This window comes from Panthera uncia, chromosome D2, assembly GCF_023721935.1.
Source record: "Panthera uncia isolate 11264 chromosome D2, Puncia_PCG_1.0, whole genome shotgun sequence".
In the NCBI taxonomy this organism is placed as follows: domain Eukaryota; kingdom Metazoa; phylum Chordata; class Mammalia; order Carnivora; family Felidae; genus Panthera; species Panthera uncia.
In genome coordinates, this window is record NC_064818.1 from 11,615,179 (window position 1) to 11,635,069 (window position 19,891).

The following is a 19,891-nucleotide window of genomic DNA, read 5'->3' on the forward strand; positions in this document are numbered from 1 at the left end:
TGTGTGAAACACAGCATAGCCAGTTTTTGAAAGTATCTTTTGGACAGGGGTTACGAGTAATGTTTTTTACATACCTTACTTTTCAGAGGAGACTCTCTCATGCCCACCACATAACCATGAGAGTGTAAGTAATATTCCTTCTTATCTTTTCCCAATCCCTCAAAACATTTAGAGAAAAACCAAAAGTGATGCGAAAGCCACACGAGCCATGCACACTGCAAATCATAAGATGTGAGCCAAATGAAGAGGCCAACTGCTTTGTAGACAGATATTCTCTCCTGGACCGGAAAAAGCCTGAAGACCTCCAAGCTTATTTTCAACTCTACTGATAACAACATTTAAATGATTCCAGAAGAAATCACGAAACGTACATTTTCCAGATCTGGAGGGGCATCAATGGAGAATGTCTAACACCTTTGTTTTAGATGTAAGAAAGCTGAGGGGTAAAGAGGACAAAACATGGTAGCCGGTGAAATATCTGGATCCCTAAAGAATCAAGGGTGGCTACCCTTGAGCAAGACGGCTACCAAGATGGCTACCAAGAGCAAAAATTATGCTTCTAGGGGCACCTGGGTGGCCTAGTCGCTTAAGTGTCCTACTTCGGCTCAGGTCATGAGCTCATGGTCCGTGGGTTGGAGCTCCGTGTTGGGCTCTGTGCTGACAGCTCAGAGCCTGGAGCCTGCTTTGGATTCTTTGTCTCCCTCTCTCTCTGCCCCCCTCCCCCACTCATGCTCTCTGTGCCTCGAAATAAATAATCAAAATAAACAAACATTAAAACATTTGAAAAAAAAAGTATGCTTCTGGGAAGCTAAAGACTAAAATTATGAAAATTGTGAAGAAATTTTTGTTCTTAAGATTACATTTACCTTCACAGTAAGATTGGTTAAATTATATGTGTGTGTGTGTGTGTGTGTGTGTGTGTGTGTTAATTTATAACATAACAAAATAAATTTAACCAGAGGTGTATATCCAAAACATAGAAAAATTTAAAGACTTATTTAACCCTTCTTGTTTTGATCCACTTAAGAGATTATTAGGAACCTTAAATGGGATGGGGGTAGGTAAGATAGAAAATCAAACCGAAAAGTAGTGTTAGTCCTGGGATCACTTGAATGAATTTTAACATCAAAGCCATTTAAATATTTTAGAAACTGCGATGGTTTACAGGAGCAGAATGAATTTCATATGCTGAAGTGGTTTTAGAAGGGCAGCCTTCAAAAACACATTCACAAGGCTCAGCAAAGAAACCCAAGTAAGCTTCCTGGCCCCACAGAGTATACATTTCAGGCAAAACATTTTTTCCAGTAAATGTTTTAACAAAGCATATCATCATTTCATTAAAAGCAGCCTTATCATCAAGTGAGTCTTACCTGTGTATTTTATGCATCTATTTATAAAGCCAAATCGCTGAGTAAAAGTATCTTTCTTTTTGTTTTAAACACGTAAGAAAAATTTCAGTATTAAAAATAGAATAATGGGGCGCCTTGGTGGCTCAGCCATTAACCACCTGACATCAGCTCAGGTCCTGATCTCACAGTTCGTGAGATCAAGTCATACATCCTGTAAGCCCCACTTCTCTCTCTGCCCCTCACTCACTTGCACACTCTCTCTCTCTCTTTCGCTCTCAAAAAAATTACAACAATGATTCTGCGACTCTGTGAAAACTACCTCATTTATACTGTGATTGAGAGAGAGAAAATGTGGCAGTTAAGTATTTTCTTGGCTCAGCTACTGGCCGTGTGACCTTGGGCAGATTTCTGAATTCCATTACTTCCTTCATCTATAAAACTGGGATAATAACAGTACCTACTTCATCAGTGCATTATATTTTACTGTGCATTGTACTGAATGATTATGCATGTATATGTAACATACACAAAATAATACATATACACAATATACGTATTAGTACATGTATGAATATATGTACGTGTGATATCTATGCATGTGCAACCTACATATTAATACATACGTATGTATATAATAAATATACGTATTTATTTATAACCGACTCTAATCTAGAGCTGTGTAAGTATTAACTGCTACTGTTAATTGCTATCATTTTTCACTCATCAGACATGGCAAATTACCACAGGTCTGTGGACCATTGGTAATAAAAATCGACCACCGTAAACTGCTAATGAAACTCGTTTGATCTAGAACAATCTCTTCATTTTGCAAACAAGATAGAGATTCACTGAAAAAAATACACACTATCTCCAAGTCTGAAACTTTTCAAAATAACTCCAGAATAAGAGAATGTGTTTGAAAAGCTGAGGCGCTCAGGCAACCTTCCGTTACGGTACAAGTAAATTTCTCAGGAGTAGCTCACTGTCATCGGAGACAGGCCGGGAGGGAGGCAGTGAGCAGGTGACAGCTAAAAAGGTGCCAGGGGCACCTGAGTGGCTCAGTCAGTTAAGTGTCGGACTCCGGCTCAGGTCATGATCTCACGGTCCGTGACTTTAAGCCCCACATCGGGCTCTGTGCTGGCAGCTCGGAGCCTAGACCCTACTTCGGACTCTGTGTCTCCCTCTCTCTCTGCCCCTCCCCTGCAGGCGCCCTCTTTCTCTCAAAAATAAACAACCATTAGGGGCACCTAGGTGGCTCAGTCGGTTAAGCGTCCGACTTCAGCTCAGGTCATGATCTCGCGGTCTGTGAGTTCAAGCCCCGCATCGGGCTCTGTGCTGACCGCTCAGAGCCTGGAGCCTGTTTTGGATTCTGTGTCTCCCTCTCTCTGCCCCTCCCCCGTTCATGCTCTGTCTCTCTGTGTCTCAAAAATAAATAAATGTTAAAAAAATTTTTTTTTTAAACAAACAACAAAAACAACCATTAAAATAATAATAATTGCAAAAAAGTAATAAGAAGGTGGCAAAAGCCAGGACACTCTTCCCATGACCGTGCGCACCACACAGGTGAGGGCAGCATGCAGCAGCAACAGTTCCACAGCAAAACACGTGACTCAACATGAAGGCCACGAAGCACACCAGCAACCGGGAGGAACTGGGCCGTAACCATCGCTTGGGGGAACATCTTCAGGGCAGGCAACGCCTCTAGCCCTCGATCTTCACATGTCGTTAAGTCTAGGGCAGCAGGACTACCTAACTGCAAGGTTTAGAAGGGGCCTGGCATTCTTTTCTCTGTCACAGATTCACGTTTTTAAACCACTGTTAAAGGATTCTGACGCTAATGGAAACTTAAGCGAACTGAAGCTTAAGCTTAAACAGAGAATTAAAATTTCCTCAGCTGAAGTTTCTAAAGAGAGCAAAACTGAACGACAGAAACCCTTTTCCGAGGCTACGGCTAATACCTTCTGTCAATGGCAAGATGATTATGGAAGGTCCCTTGTGTGAGAAATTAATCAATTCTGAGTGAGAATGCCTGCAGCTCAACCCTGCAGGAAAGGTAAAGGGAATTTGAAAGAAAGGCGTAGGGAACTTGAACCTTTCTTTACCCCAAACCATAGATGTTTCTCTTCTCATATTTACAATCTGGGAGCGTAAAATCTCTGAGACACATCTCTAAAAACCTTCAGAGTAAATCAAGCCAAATGGACGAACATATCTTAATTTGGGCCAAAAGGCTGATGTGGCTCTGGGTCTTGTCCCATCTTCATTATTTAATATTAATAATTAATTAATCGCTAATAAAAGGACTTTCCTGGCTCCCCTTCCCACTTGCACTACGTGCAAGGCTAGCTGGGGACACGATGCCGGTGGCAGCCTGGGTGTTCGTGTGAGTTCAGTGCTGATGTGCTCATTTCAGGACAACATGCTGAGGGGCAGGGCGGGGGGACGCTGCATGCCAGGTCCCCAGAATGACCTTGTTAAGCTTTGAGTAGTCAATGAGGTCGGGCCGGTGTCTGTGGATGAGCGCACAGAGTCCAAGGCCGTCTTTCCAGCTGCATGATGGTCAGGAAGAACAGGAACACGTGTTAATGGAGAAAAAGCAGCAGCAAGGGTCTGCCCTGGGTCAGATGGAGCCCCGAAATTTGGGACACATGGCCCCTAACGCCCTTCTGTCTGACTTAATGCACCAAAGGCCCCATGTACCTCCCTCCCTACCCAACCCAGTATACTGTGGTCCCTTCCTTGAACACCAGTCTTCTTTCTGGGGTGTTTCTAGCGTCCTCGGTTCTTCTTCATTTACAGCTTCGGGCCCAGGACTCTTCCCCGTCCCGCCAGCCCACTCTGGTTCTGGGCTGGGAGACCCGGCAGTGACGAGAAGGAAGACGCCCCTCTACTGTGTCTTGCTCTCCTCCCGGTTCAGTGCCCTCCATCCTAAACCCCTCCTCCCTCTCTCCTCCAAGTCTCCCGTGTGGATCCAAGTGCCAGGCTCTACCCAATAAACACACACGAGGACATCTACCCCGAAACGTCCACGACATACTTCTCTCCAAGATTCTTAGTATACTTGAAAAGTCACCATGAGCTCCCAGGTACTCCCATGTCTTTCCTCATAAGGTTCTTTACATGTTTTTAAAAAGGCAAAGACAAGCGAGCACCTGAGGGACTTAGCAAGGAGGGCCTGGGCTTCCGGTCTGATTCCCCAGAGACACCTGCGCTAACCGTTCTTCAGACGACCTAGGGCTGTGAGCCTCCCAGCGATGACCAGGGGTTCACTGAGGGCTGGGAGCTGGAGTTCTGTTCCTCCAGGGAAGGAAGGGGAGGCAGGGCAGGAGGAAAGCCCCAGGGGCAACACAGCTGAAGTTGCCTGGGCCAATCTTGGGCCCAAGGAGGAAAGCAAGAAGGTCAATGAGAAGCAAGTCTGGAACTGGTTGACTTCTATGCTGGCAGAAGGTCTCAGCCCTTGGTGGCTCCTCATGCCCTCCAGACTGCGTGTTACAGGGACAGGAAGTCCTCTTTCCCACCCCTGCCCCTCAAGGCTCGGTGCCTGACACTTGGTAGACACTCTACTGATACTTGTCTCCCCAGAAGAACCTCCCCGATTTTCCCCTGTGGCTCATCCTCACCCTTCATTTCTCTGATTACCCACAGTGGCTGGGGACTCGTTTATATTCATAGGTAACCCACGGTATAAAGGGCGACAATACAGACAGCTCGTCTACCCACAGATAGCAATGACAGAAGACCTGCATGAGGTAGAATACTGAAGCACGTGAAAAACCGTGCTCTCGAATGGCATTTAGCTTTCATTTATCCAGGTTCCTGTCATTCTGCAAATGTGAGTGTTCTACTTCTCTCGAATCCCAGCATACGAAGTTGGCCGATGAAGCGTCTTTCCCCGTCGTACTCAGGGAGGCATCGGTGTGCAGACGATCCATTGTGGGAACACGCATTTTGCCTCCGAGGCCTTCTCACCGAGAAGCCCCGCCTTCTACCTCCTCCCAACACCAGGTGAAGGCAACGGTGAGGTGCAGTCCTACACCCCCAAACTGTGAAGCCCCATTCAGGTGCTGCAAGGTATTCACTTATCAATACCAAGCTGTTCTACCAGCGCCTCAAGCCTTAATCAGACACCCCCACCCACCCCCAGAGAGATCTTAAGCATTAGAGATTCTATGGCCTCGGTTCCTCTACATACATAAAACATGGCTCAGACAGGAGCAGGAAGACACCAGTATAAGGAACCACTGTCTTCCCTGCCATCTAAGGATCCCAGTAAGAATGTAAGAACCCAGGGCCCTGGCTGCTTACCTGGTGTGGAAGTTCTGAATGTTCACATTTCTATAAGGAGCGGTTTTCCTTTGACACCAAAGCAGGAGACCTTCTTTGGCAGAGGTTTCTGTAATGACAGCCAGGAAAAAGTGTCCGCGTGGAAATACTCACTACTTAATGCACCCAACTCCCAGTCACTTTCTAAAAGGAGACGTCCTGGGGGGGCCAACCATCAAACACATCCTCTCTTCCTGTGGTCTCTGTAGAAGGGCGGGAGCCAGAACCCTGTGCCCAGGGACTGCCTTGTGATGACACTTAAGAGACTTGCAGAGGAGGGGCACCTGGGTGGCTCAGTCAGTCAAGCATCTGGCTCTTGATTTTTGGCTCAAGTCATGATCTCACGGTTCATGAGTTCGAGCCCTGCGTTGGACTCCATGCTGACAGCGTGGGGCCTGCTTGGGATTCTCTCTCCCTCTCTGCCCCTCCCTCATTCCCTCTCTCAAAATAAATACAATAAACTTCAAACAATAAAAAGAGAGACCGGAAAAGGACAATGCAGGAGCAACTGCCAGTTATGATACCATAAGTATCAAACAACCAGACTTCAGGGATTTGGGCAATTTACCATTTTTAAAGGAAACTTTAAAATCTGTGTGTAGTTTATGACTTCACTAACCTGTCATTCAATTCACTTACCATTTGGAATCCTGGGTAAATGGAATTCACTAGAGGCCACAGTGTCTCAGATTTACTCCCTTACCCAGTGATTGTTATAATACTGAAAGGCTTTCATTAGTGCATTTCAGGTTTGGCCACCTGAGTTCTGACCAAGTGGAAACGACACCACCCCCGTGTGGTAGCCATGAAGGTGTGCGGCTCCGATGTCCTGCTGCTGGGAGCACAGGGCAGCTCACAGAGGTCCCAGGTGGCACTCTGAATCCACCCTTCACTCCCCAGAGGCCATACTTCCTCAGCTGCTCCAGCCAAAGACTGAGCGAGGGAGGGGCCCTAGAACTGGGCCATCCTGTGCATGTGGGGCTCCTCTAAGAGCAACTGAGGCATAAGGGCTCCCCGCCAGCCTGTGAACAGACCTAAGGACCACATTGCCGGTAAGACTTTTCTCCCCCAAGCCTTCCCTTCCCTTCTCCAGCATGGGTGTTGGCCAAGCGCACTGGCCATTTCCTGTTCTTCACAGGCATTCCCCTCCACCCCCCCTCCCCCAAATCTCCTGCATGTCTGTTCTGGACTGAATGTTTCTATCCCCCTAAAATTCTGATGTTAAAGCCCTGACCTTATTTAGATAGGGAGGCTTTGGGAGTCAATTAGGGTTGGATAAGGTCATGAGGGTGGGGCTCCCATGATGGGATTAGCACCCTTATAAGAAGAGATACAGGACATAGCAAGACGGTGGTCATCTACAAGCCAAAATGAAGGTCCTTATCAAAAACTGACCACAGTGGCACCCTCATCTTGGACTTCTAGCCTCCACAACCATGAGAAAATAAATTTCTGCTGTTCAAGCCACTCAGTCTATGGTGTTTTTGGGCAGACTAAGACAGCATCTAATACCCACCTGGCACTTGCTTCTTGGAGAACCCAAAGTTACATATATCCAAACAGTTCCTCAAACCCGCTCCTAAAATCTAGGATTCTGTCTGTATTTAAGTGTTAACAGTTTAGAAAACCCCTGTAAACACATGGACTCTTGACTAACTCTGGAACTTGGCCTCCCATTTCAGTTAGAGCTTGAAGTTTATTTTTTTTTTTAATATCAAAATAAGTATTCTGTAATTATTTATTTAAATTATCCATTCTAGTTCTGACTTCCTTTTGACCTATAACCCAGTTTAAATAAACACACTCCCAAAATTTCATGTGCTATGGAATAACTTGAATGATTCCTGTTCACATCTCTTCTCTAGAAAATTCTTGTTTGGAAAAGCAACTGAAAGTTCTAAGACCTCATTCAAATATTAATTGGTACAGATGCTGAAGGATGAAACTCCCTATCTAGTGGTCCTGGCCAATAGAACTAATAAGAAAAAGTACGTCAGGAGGAAATAATGTACTGTACATTACAAAGTTTAAATGAAACAGGCTAGCAAGGCAAACAGAGGTAAAGTAGATGAATAAAATCTCACAACTGCTATGGAAATTTAAATTTGCCAGTCACTGGGGCACCTGGGTGGCTTAGTCGGTTAAGTATCCGACTTCAGCTCAGGTCACGATCTCACAGCTCAGAGACTGGAGCCTGCTTCGGATTCTGTGTCTCCGTCTCTCTCGTTGCCCCTCCCCTGCTCATGTGCCGCCTCTCTCTTAAAAACAAACAAGCATTAAAAAAGTAAAAGAAAATAAAAATAAATAAAAATAGGGGCACCTGGGTGGCTCAGTCAGTTAAGTGTCTGACTCTTGATTTCAGCTCAGGTCACAATCTCCTAGTTAGATGAAGTCCCACACTGGGCTCTGCACCGAGCATGGAGCCTGCTTGGGACTCTCTCTCTCTATTCTTCCCCTGCTCACACACTCTCTCTCTCAAAATAAGTAAACATTTTTAAAATAGTAAAACCAAAAAATTCATATTTGTTCTTTAAGGTGGGTTTAACTGTTTAAATATCTATATCTGGAAGTACATAAAATTGGTAAAGTTATTACGAGTTACCGCCTCTTAATACAGTGAGAACTTTTAAGAAGCATTTTGTTATTTTCGCCGGAATGAAAGAAATGTGCTTGAATAAAAGTACATTTATGGAAGTTTTCAAATTCAGGCTGTTTATTAATTCAAGCTGGCTGTCATTTCTGAGCCTGAATTATTGAGATTTTAATACATCATATCTTACTTGGATTTTTAGATGACACAAGTGGGACTTCAGTGCCAGACGAGAATAATCTAAGTGGGTAAGAAACTCCTTAAGGGTAAATACCATAGGCTTCATGCCATCTGGTCCAGCAGTAGATAAATTAGTGGTTTTTTAGTGTTTGTTGGTTGATTAGCAACTGACGTCATCTGAAAAACCAGCGTCAACAGGGACTCCATCCTGGGCAGAATTATAAACAACGCCCCCCTCACCATGCAGGTACCTGGTTACCTGTCAGGTGACAAATGACAGGATGCTGACTGGCTGGACAATTCACACCGCCTTATTTAAATATGTTCTGCGGCTATACATTTTGTGATGTGAAGCCTAAACAGGCCAACTTCTAATTTTGAGAATGTCAATTTGACACTTTTCAACAGTGCTGAATTCATCAAAATATTTAGGAGTACAGTGGGCGTAAAAGACTAAAGATTTTCATCTTCGGTGGAACGCCAAGGATTACGATTCTATTATAGTGACAGAACAGTTGTTGGGCCGAAAGATACAATAACAATAGGGATTTTGTTAACAGAAAGACAGAAAGAGGGACAGAAAGACAGAAACAGACAGTGAAAGGAGGAAGGGAGGAAGGGAGGGAAGGAGAGAGGGTGAATGAATGAACTCAGATTTCAACTGTTTTTTTGCACCTGAAAAAAAGTGTTTCAGCTTTAAGTCTTAACAGCACTGTTCTAGTTGTGAACCTACTAGTATAATAAGCAATTAGAAGCTCAAAAAAATGCTCATTTTAAAAAGCGACTTCTGTTCTGAACACGTGCTCATCTTTTCCCCAAACGACTCCACCCCCATGAATGAAACAGTATTGCTGGGGTCTTTTCCCATACAAATATAAAACCTGTGAAAACCCAACTCCCATATCTTTCCTTAAATCATGTAAATGGCACTTCCAGTTTAAAAGCCCTATTCAAAGTTGACTTTACGAACTCAATTTACACAATCACTCCAAGTATCTTATTACCATCAGATCTTCAACCACGTCTCTTACCTTCAACTGAAATATCCTGAATAGCAAAGCGAAGGATGATGGTCCAGATCATACCCAGCGTCATTTTCACGTTGCCATCCACAATTTCTTTAGGTGAGAAAACACAACAACAAATTAGCGTCATGATAACATAACCGGTGCATAAACTTCTATAACTTGTACGCTCCCCCTAAGCTTTGACTTCCGAGCTATTGGAAACTACATCCATACGCAGAAAGACCAGTTGATGTTTTTGTAAGTGTGGCAGCGTGTCTAGTTATAAATACAGTATTCATAACCAAATGTCTCTAGATTAAATGAATTCTGAGTTAATCATAAGCACAAATCTTGCGAATGCATAATCACCAAAAACAACCCAAGAGTTTCCAAAGTGTAAAGACTAGATGGGCTAGGGTTCTAAGTCATCAGATACACAGAACACAGGCTGTTCTTCAGACCCCGATCCTTCCAGTGGTCCCCAGGTGGCAGGTTCACAGGATTCAGTTGTGTAAACTAAGAAGCAGGGGCGTCTCAGCTCCTACCAAACTCTCCAGGGTTCCCAATATCCCAGAGAATGAAGAGGTCACTTTCCTCCTATTAATTAGTTCTTTTTAAGAGTGACTGGGAAGGTTAAGGTCTTTCTCATGCCGATAATCGGTCTGAAGAAGACAGCATTATATTTGACTCTCGTCTTTACGGATAATCTCGGAGCCTGGTCTCCCATTCATGCTACCTTTCATTCTCATCTCTAGACACCAGAGCCTACCAGAGAGCCTGACGTGAAGCAGACACAAGCAACAGAAGGGAGGGAGGGAAGAATTCACCTGGCAGCAGGCACACCTGCCCCCCACTGTGAGATCAGTGTGGCAGCCAAGGTTATTCTTCTCACACCTCATTTACCTTCAGCCCCGATGGACACCAGTTTCACGCCTTTGCTGGCTATGTAATCCAAGGCTTTGTTGACATTAGCAATTTTGTGGAATCGCATTTTTCCTCGGTCAGGTTTCGGCAGCCTTTCCCCTGTCAGATGAAAAAAGAATAGCGTAGGCATAGAGAAGCTAATTCCTTGACGTGGAACCAAGATGCCAACATTCAGAGTCGGTGCTTCCTTAAATGGAAAGCACGGTATCTGACTATTTCTGATGGGTCTCTGGCTTCTGTAAATCACAGTGTAGAGGAACACGGACCAAAAAAACTTTCAAGACCAATGGACTGATGTGGAGCCATATGCTTTTCAGATCTGCCGGGAGACTCCAGTTTGGTCCCCATACGAGCCAACTTACAAAGGAGAACGGAGAAAAGCTGGTTGGTATCCTGGGAGCGTCTGGAGCCGCCGACTAGCTATTAGAGGAAGTCAGGAGAGCCTAGTCCAAATCACCGCGGTGGCTGCCAGGGCTGAGACACCTGATTATGAAGATATATGGATCGGGGCAGACTTGCCATCGCCCTCCCAGTCACACTTCTTCAAGGGTGATCCCTCCTCTCATCCAAACTCTAATCCAGCCAACTGAAATTCAGGGCAAAACACAACCCCTCTGGGATTTGAGCTCATGTTTTCCGAGTTACGCCAACACATACACCGGCTGGCTGCATGAACGACAACATTTGGGAGATGCGCTAGCTGGGCTAAGAGTAGAGAGGGCAGCTTGGTGGGTAGTCACATAAACGTCACTTTTTTTCTTTTATTTTGTTTCGAGGTGGGTGGTACAAACATGATTCTAATTAGTCAGTTTTAAGCAGAATTTACTCCTTTTTCAGGGCAGAAAAAGAAGTCCAGGCAGACTGCTCTTTGGAAAGGTTTTCTTTGCTAATAATACCATGTTCTTGCCCAGCCAGGTTCAAAGGGAATTTCTGATACAGTCATCTCTAACTAGACGCATATCTAGCGCTCACACGCGGGTGCACGGGATTCGGGTAGGACGGCTATGCAATATCCAGGACCAACCTGAGATGACTTCCAAAAGCAGCATGAGTTTAAGGCCATTCCTGAAGTCCTCCTCGATGTTCTCAATCTGGGTGCCAGCTTTCCTTAGGTGGGAATTACACCAGGCCGTGAAGGTCTGCAACGAGAACCAGACACTGCTGGGCACAGACCCATCAGCGGTCAGCCCCCCTCCATGCAGACAACACTTGACATCGTATGCACTCCGGGGAGTCTAAGAGGCTGGAACTCCTCTGGGGAGAATTTGGTGGAAAGAACGACTTGAAAGACTAAAGTAAGATTTTGTTAGTTTCCCCTTTAGGGACAAAAGAAAATCATTTATTTGATATGCCAGCCTGAGGAATTTGTGCCTTCTGTTTAAAACGGTACCACGTTCAGGGCCGCCAGGGTGGCTCAGCTGGTTAAGCATCCAACTTCAGCTCAGGTCATGATCTCACAGTTGGTCAGTTCGAGCCCTGTGTCGGGCTCTGTGCTGACAGCTCAGAGCCTGGAGCCTGCTTCAGATTCTGTGTCTCCCTCTCTCTCTCTGCCTCTTCCCTGCTCACTCTGTCTCTTTCTCAAAAATAAACATAGAAAAAAAAAAAAAAAAACAGGTACCATGATCAGGGGCATTGGGGTGGCTCAGGAGGATGAGCATCCGACTCTTAATCTCAGCTCAGATCATGATCTCACATTTTATGGGATCGAACCCTATGTCTGGCTCTACACTGACAGCATGGAACCTGCCTGGGATTTTCTCTCTCTCTCTCTGCCCCTCTCCCACTTGTGCTCTTTCTCTCAAAATAAATGGACTTTAAAAAAAGGTACCATGTTCACACCTATGCCTTCCGAAAACCTCTTACTTTGTAGGAAATACAGACTACATTAGAGTGTGCTTATTCCCTGCATACAACAAAAATAAGCTTGCTTGCAGAACGGATGAATAAATAATGTTTCAGGAATGTTCATAATGTCTTACTTTAGAGCAGAGGGTGGGCGGTATTGTGTCGCAGAAAGGAGAAGAGAGGAGGGGACCCATAACCACTAATTACCTACATCTAGTTTATCCTGAATGCACAACAATGTTAAGCCAGTAACTAAATTAATTAAACAGATTTGCAATAGAGTCAGTCATTAAAAATAATGATAACAGTAACAGTAACAATAACTTCCTACTGGCTGGCATATTTCAGGCCCTGAGCTAGACCCTGCATTTCAAAGACCATTAGATACAGCCTAGTCAGGTTAACAAATTACAAAGACAATCTTCAGTGGAAAGATGGACTATATATGAAGTGACATCCAAAGTCATTCTGTTTATTTTTCAAGCCGCATTTAACTTGGCTTCCACTTGTGCACGATTTCCTGCCAAAACCATTTTAGAAGTGCTTCTGGCAGCTGCTGGCTAAGAATGCAAACTGTCCCCTTGTCTCACAACAGCTGTGGGGCTCAAGAACAAAATGCCCGGCACGTTACTCTGTGGGGAGACACGCAGATAGGGTCTGTGTTCTAGATGACAAAATGAATACCTAAAAAATAAACAGCTTTCATGCAATGCCACAAAAAGACATAGTTTCCATAAAATGATTTTCCTGAGTAATAAAGAAGATTTAAAAATCTGATTGTCACTTTTTTCAACAAATATGTGATGGCATTAAGTTCAAGGGCAAAAATGTAGGCGTTTTCTAGGACTTAGAAGAATTCATTTTACTCGGAGAGCCTACAGTAATAATGAGGTCTCCCAAAACACATCTAAACTTTAGTCAGCTTTAAACAGAAGAACAACTTGAAAACATATACTCTAGATCTATCCCCAGTCAATGGGGCAGCCACTAGCCATGTGTAGCTATTTAAATGTAAATTAATAAAAATTAAAGGAAATTAAATTTTTAGTTCCTCAGTTGCACAAGCCACTTCTCTTTTCTTTATTTTTTAAAACAGAATTTATTGTCAAGTTAGCTAACATACAGTGTATACAGTGTGCTCTTGGTTACTAATCTTTGACAAAGCAGGAAAGAGTATCCAATAGAAAAAAGACCATCTCTTTAGCAAATGGTCCTGGGAGAACTGGACAGCAACAGGCAGAAGAATGAAACTAGACCACTTTCTTACATCACAGACAAAAATAAACCCAAGATGGATGAAAGACCTAAATGTGAGACAGGAAGCCATCAAAACCCTAGAGGGGAAAACAGGCAACAATCTCTCTGACCTCAGCCACAGCAACTTCTTGCTGGGCACAGCCCCTTTTCAAGTGCTCAAAAGCCACATGTGGCTGGTGGCTACTGAGCTGGATGGTGCCCATACGGAACATTTCCAGCATCATGGAAAGCTCTATGGGACAGAGTTACTCTAGATAACCCAACTTTGGTGTTTGAAACTAAGATTGTTACAAAGAGTCCATCATTTATTTATTTCAATATTAGTTTATCTATTTACTTTTTTTTTACACTTGATTTTAGCCAAAAGGCCGAGAAGCAATTTATTTTTTAAGTTTATTTATTTTTGAGAGAGAGAGAGAGAGAGAGAGAGAGATACAGAGCATGAGTTGGGGGAGGGGCAGAGAGAGAGGGAGACAGAATCCGAAGCAGGCTCAGAGCCTGATGCAGGACGCAAACTCACAAACCGTGAGATCATGACTTGAGCCCAAGTCAGACACTTAACCAACTGAGCCACCCTGGCACCCCTATCTATTTACTTTTTGAATAGATAATGAATTTCTTTGGTTCAAACTTCACATAGGGGCACCTGGGTGGCTCAGTCGGTCAAGCATCCAACTTTGGCTCAGGTCATGATCTCACGGTGTGTGGGTTCAAGCCCCACATCGGGCTCTGTGCTGTCTGTGCAGAGCCTGCTTGGGATTTTCCCTCTCCCTCTCCTTCTCTGCCCCTCCCTCACTTGTGCGTGTGCACTCACTCTCTCTCTTTCAAAATAATACAAAAACTTAAAAAAAATTCAAGTGGTACAAAAGGGTATGAAGTGAAAAGCATCCCTTTCTTCCTACTCCCAACCACCCAGCTTTCTTCCCCAGAGGGAACACACACATTCGTTTGTGTATCTCCTCAATGATCTTCAACAGATATGGAGACAGATACACACATCGTTTTTTGTCCCTTTAATACAAATCAGAGTATACGCATTGTTCTCTACCTGGATTTTTTTTTTTTACCCACTTAAAAAATATAACCTAGGGGTCATTCTGCATCAGTACAGATCATTCCTTTTCATGACTACATAGTATTTCCCTGTAGTGCATACACGATACTTTATGTAACTAGCTCCCTGTGGATGGACAGTTAAGCTGTTTCCAGACAGTTATCCTTCAGTAGAACACATCCCAGGCCCCATTTTCAGCAAGAAAAACTACTTTAAACATGGTTTGGGTTTTGGTTTTGTTTTTTTTTTTTTTTAACTCACAATACTGAGATTAATCATATATCTAACCTGTTGGGACAGGCACAAGAAAACAGGCCATGATTTTTTTTAATATGATATTTTGTCAAATTGGCTAACATACAGTGTATACAGTGTGCTCTTGGTTTTGGGGGTACATTCTCATGATTCATTGCTTAATACAGCACCTAGTGCTCCTCCCGGCAAGTGCCCTCCTCAATCCTCATCACCCATTTTCCCCTTTCCCCACACCCCCATCAACCCTCAGTCTGATCTCTGTATTTAAAAGTCTCTTATGGTTTCCCTCCCTCTCTGTTTGACACTATTTTTCCCCTTTCCTTCTCCTATGGTCTTCAGTTAAGTTTCTCAAATTCCACATATGAGTGAAAACATAGGACATCTGTCTTTCTCTGACTGACTTACTTCACTTAGCATAATACCCTCCAGTTCCATATCTATGTTGTTGCAAATGGCAGGAACTCATTCTTTCTCATTGCCAAATAGTAGTCCATTGTACATATAAACCACATCTTCTTTATCCATTCATCCATCGATGGACATTTGGGCTCTTTCCATGATTTGGCTATTGTTGAAAGTGCTGCTATAAACAGTGGGGTACATGTGCCCCTATGCATCCGCACTCCTCTATCCTTTGGATAAATTCCTAGTAGTGCTATTGCTGGGTCGTAGGGTAGATCTGGTTTTAATTTTTTGAGGAACCTCCACTGTTTTCCACAGCGGCTGCACCAGTTTGCATTCCCACCAAGAGTACAAGAGCGTCCCCGTTTCTCCACATCCTCGCCAGCATCTACAGTCTCCTGATTTGTTCATTTTAGCCACTCTGACCAATGTGAGGTGGTATCTCAGTGTGGCTTTGATTTGTATTTCCCTGATGAGGCGTGACATTGAGCATCTTTTCATGTGTCTGTTGTAGGTCATGCTTTTTAAAAACTGAATTGACAGGCAAAAAATATCATGACCTAAAATATTTATCGAGTTCTTTTTGTTCAGATTCAACTTAAAATGAGCAACTACTGCTGATGAAAATTACCTTATCCTGTTACCACATGATTTAAGTCCTTTCATAATAAGAGTATCAGAAACACTCCCGGATAGAACCCCAAAGCTGCTCATGAAATCCGTGCAAGCTTCCTGACCCCGCTATGCAACGCCGTGGAGGTCTGTTTGATCCTACCTTTTTATAGGTATACATAACAGGGAAGGTAATTTCCCAGAGGTAATTATTCCTTTGTGCAAATCCAGAGAATGAATCTAATCTAAAAGGTCAATTTATTTAGTTAAGTCTAATGAAGGGTCCCTATCTTTAATGAGCATTCCAAGGAGCCAATAAAGGTAACTAACCAATTGGAATGTGAAGAAAGGACCCCAACAGCTCTGAGATAATAGCTGGCAAAGAGACCAGTGCACTCTGAAAAGGAATTTTAAGCTTTGTTAGAACGTTTCATTTTCATTCTATTTACAGTTTTAATTACCACGGTCTACAGAGACCGTTCTTAATGCATTTCCAATCGTCCTCGGTTTCTCGGAAAAGCCTGCTAATTATGGAGGAGACAGAGCAACAACAGCCAGAGCAAACCCCCATACATTTTCCCTGAAGGCTTCTTTGTGGCTTGTCTTGCTGGTTGATAGCAACGCACATCTTTTAAGTCTGTGGGAACTAAATCTTGGAGGACTAGTGTGGAATGAGGGTAGGTCCACACGGTTTTTGAGGTAGGCTCCTTGGGTCAAACCAGACTACCAAGCCAGATGTCCTTTCTTAGGAAAAACGATGCTCTATGAACTAGACAGAGTCCAACAAGGAAACAGGCCACAGTCTCCACAGGTCACAGCTCAACCCAGAAACTGCTCAGTCACAGGTGAGGTTCTCCAACCTCCTCTCCTGCTTCCTCTACCTCCCTCCTGGAGAACAGTTCATTCCCCACGCCTCTACACCTAGCGATAAGTACCAATGCTTTCTGCAGCTCAAAGACAAGCATGTGAAAAAAAACTTTCAGGGCCATCCAAAGATAACCAGACAGGAAACCACAGAACCATCTACAGATGTTCCTGACTTACGATGGTCCAACTTCTAATTTTTGACTTCCTATCGGCATAAAAGCCATTCGCATTCAGTAGAAACCATACTTGGAATTTTGGATCTGTAGCTTTTCCCAGGCTTGTGCTATGTGGTAGGGTCCTCTCTTGTGACGCTGGTCAGGGACAGCAGCTCCTTGCCAGCCACAGGACCATGAGGGTAAACAACTGATACACTTACCAACATTCTGCACCCGTATACATGGCCCTTCTGTCGCTCACTTTTGGTACGGTATTCAACTACATGACAGTCAACACTCTGTTATAGAACAGGCATGGTGTTAGAAGCTCTTGCTCAACCGCAGGCTAGCAGAAGTGTTCCGAGCGCGATGAAAGTCAGCTGGGCTGAGCTATGATTTTCAGGAAGTTAGCTGTAGAGAATGCATTTTTGACTTATGGTATTTTCAACTTACAATGGGTTTATCCAAATATGACCCCATCAGAAGTCAAGGAAGATCCGTATCTCCAGAAAGGAAAGGCTGATAGTCTTTGAAGTCCTTACCACCTTCCAAAGAAGCTCACATGAAAACAAAAGGAAAAGGCGGGAAGGCAGTGGAAAGCACGGTCTCGACATGTATATTCCTGAGACAACAGGAGCAAATATCAGCATCTCTTCCCAAAAGAGAAGGAATCACCACCTGTGAGGCACCGGCCAGGATGGGCAGTCCTGGGGGCGCAGACTGATCTTCCTGAATACAGGCCTGCCCTGGCCATGGCATAAAAACTCTTCAGAAACACGGTGCAAAGGAGAAGGGCCCAGAGGTGAAGGCTGTGTTCCCATGGCTTGTAGGAGGAGGTTTTCACACAGAAAGCCTGAAGGATTCTTAACCCTCCTCTGTTATATTCCTAAACGTAATCAAGAGGCACAGAAAATGTTCTTTAACCCCTGAAACATGGTGGCTGAGAACAATATCTGTTGAAGGAGTTTCCCAGGAGTAGCTGTTACCAAGAACTGTCAGTCCCATTCAGCGGTGGGCGAGGCCACTCCTTCTTCATGAAGAATGTACCGGCAAAGCCCCTAGTTTAAGTCCACAAGAACTATAATACTGACCACTGTCTTTCTCAAAGATGAATTCTATGCCAATCAGCACACTGTGCTAAATGACAAAAAAAAGTACTACATGAAATGCTGAGATAAGCCTGTGTTACTGAAGGCTATACATTTGCATTTGGTTTCTTTTTCAATGAATTAAGCCTATAGACATAAACACCTATATTTTAGACTTTTCCACAGAGAAAAAGGGAAGAAGGTCTTTTAATCGAGATGTGTAATAACTATGGTCATTGACATAACACAAGTTCATATCTCTACCTGGAAGAGATTATTACCCAGATAAGGACCAAAAAAAAAAAAAAAAATCCACCTTGAGTCTGACACGGTTGTCTGCATAGCAATCTATTTCATGCTATCAGTTAATTATTAATTCTTTCAGCAATTTGGTTCTAGGTGTGGCCTGCCTCTTGTAAGACTAACTGTTCAATTTACTAAACAAAAATGTGGCAAGACAACACCTATACATTTCTTTCATGCTTGTTAAACTAGCTTTAACTGATGATAATGCCATAAAATACTCATTTCAGGTCACATTTCCTGAAATGGGTACTCAGAAAAGCTTACGGGATTTTTCTGAATGAAACAGAACAGGGCCCGCTGAGGGCTGGGACATTTGGGCAGAGGCCCACAGCATGAGGCTCAGGGGGTAGAAAGGTCTTAGCTTTCAAGCCCACCAATTATGAAACAGTACTGTTGTCAGATCCAAATCAGTTTGGGGCATTGTCAAAGTGCTCTGTGACTTTGAGACTGCCGATAGCTTGCTTTCCCCAGCGAGTGGAGACACCGGGAGGCTCGCCGTGTCCACCCTGGCCTGCATCCTGTGGGGTGGGACGAACTGGCCCCAGGTAAGCGGGGGCAGTGGGCCCCAGGAGAGGCGGAGGTCAAGCCCGGCCCAGCCTGCAGTCATGGCTCAGAACTCAGATTCTATTTCTGACTCTGACTCCATGTAACTGTTTGTCCTTCATGCCCTGACACTTTCCCAGCTACAAAAACACGGGATAATTGTCACGATCAACTCTATGAAATTGCTGAAAAAATTATCAGGAGGAGAAGAACTGTGAAAGCCGGTCAGCCAACGTTACCTACTGCACTGGTTCTGAACACACTCTCATGTACGCCTACCGGAAACCACTCTGTGGTTTAAGTTGATTTTTCTAAAAATGCTCCATTTATTTTTCTATTTACAATAATCACTTTAATGGTGTGTTCTTTTCCACTCCATAGACTCCCAATTTGCCAAGATTTCTTCTAATCACTTTCCTGTGTGTGTGTGTGTGTGTGTGTGTGTGTGTGTGTGTTTTAATATTTGAAAAGTAAGGGGTGGGGAGCATCTAGAAAGCTGCACAGATTTATAAAATCTCCGGTTAATGCAGGAGAGGAGGTCAGAGCTGTTCCTCTGGAGTAAACGTGATTTCAGCTTTAGTGTTTAAAAAGGAGACAGTGCCCTCACAAAGAGCAGGGAGCCCACTGACAGAGAGGGCAGAAATTCCTGCCCCTTGTGGCTTGCAGAGGCAGAACGTTCTGGTTCACCACAAAGCTTCACCGTCCCCTCAGCCGAGAGAGAGATTCCAATCCACACACCACGTGAGGACATGCGCTGGGCGATCCATACGATGGGCCACTCCAGGATCACATCAGAAATCAGCAACATAGCCTTACATTTAAATATTCAGACACATAACCATCTTGGAAAACATTTAAGGAAGTGCTGTGGACCCAGAAGTCACTCACAATATTGACTGGTCAGCATAATCATCTGATCTTGAAAAAAATCCCAAACCTTCAAGGTTGCCACACAACATCATACTCACACAACATTACAAAAAAATGTAACCAGAGAAAGAAGTATGTAAGCATTAAAGGCTTACTTGTAAGGATCCTGCCTGTGCGACAACAAATTGCAAGACGGAGCCCTAATGTTAACCAGGGACCTAAGCACACAGTGGGCAGCCCTCGGCTTACAGCTCCAAGATCCTG

General features: G+C 44.0%; 1 protein-coding gene across 3 annotated transcripts in view; it reads right to left on the bottom strand.

Annotated features, from left to right (window-relative positions):
* Positions 1-19,891, bottom strand: part of ACTN2 (actinin alpha 2) — a 71,930-nt gene that overhangs the window by 31,650 nt on the left and 20,389 nt on the right. For 2 of the 3 annotated variants that reach the window (XM_049646101.1, XM_049646103.1), the window contains exons 2-6: positions 11,398-11,512; positions 10,353-10,472; positions 9,474-9,560; positions 5,655-5,742; positions 3,820-3,898 (exon numbers count right to left, since the gene is read on the bottom strand). In XM_049646101.1, the coding sequence (XP_049502058.1) occupies positions 3,820-3,898; positions 5,655-5,742; positions 9,474-9,560; positions 10,353-10,472; positions 11,398-11,512 (489 nt within the window). Of the gene's footprint in view, positions 1-3,819; positions 3,899-5,654; positions 5,743-9,473; positions 9,561-10,352; positions 10,473-11,397; positions 11,513-19,891 lie in introns of those variants that run through there. The other variant, XM_049646102.1, reaches the window with a different exon arrangement.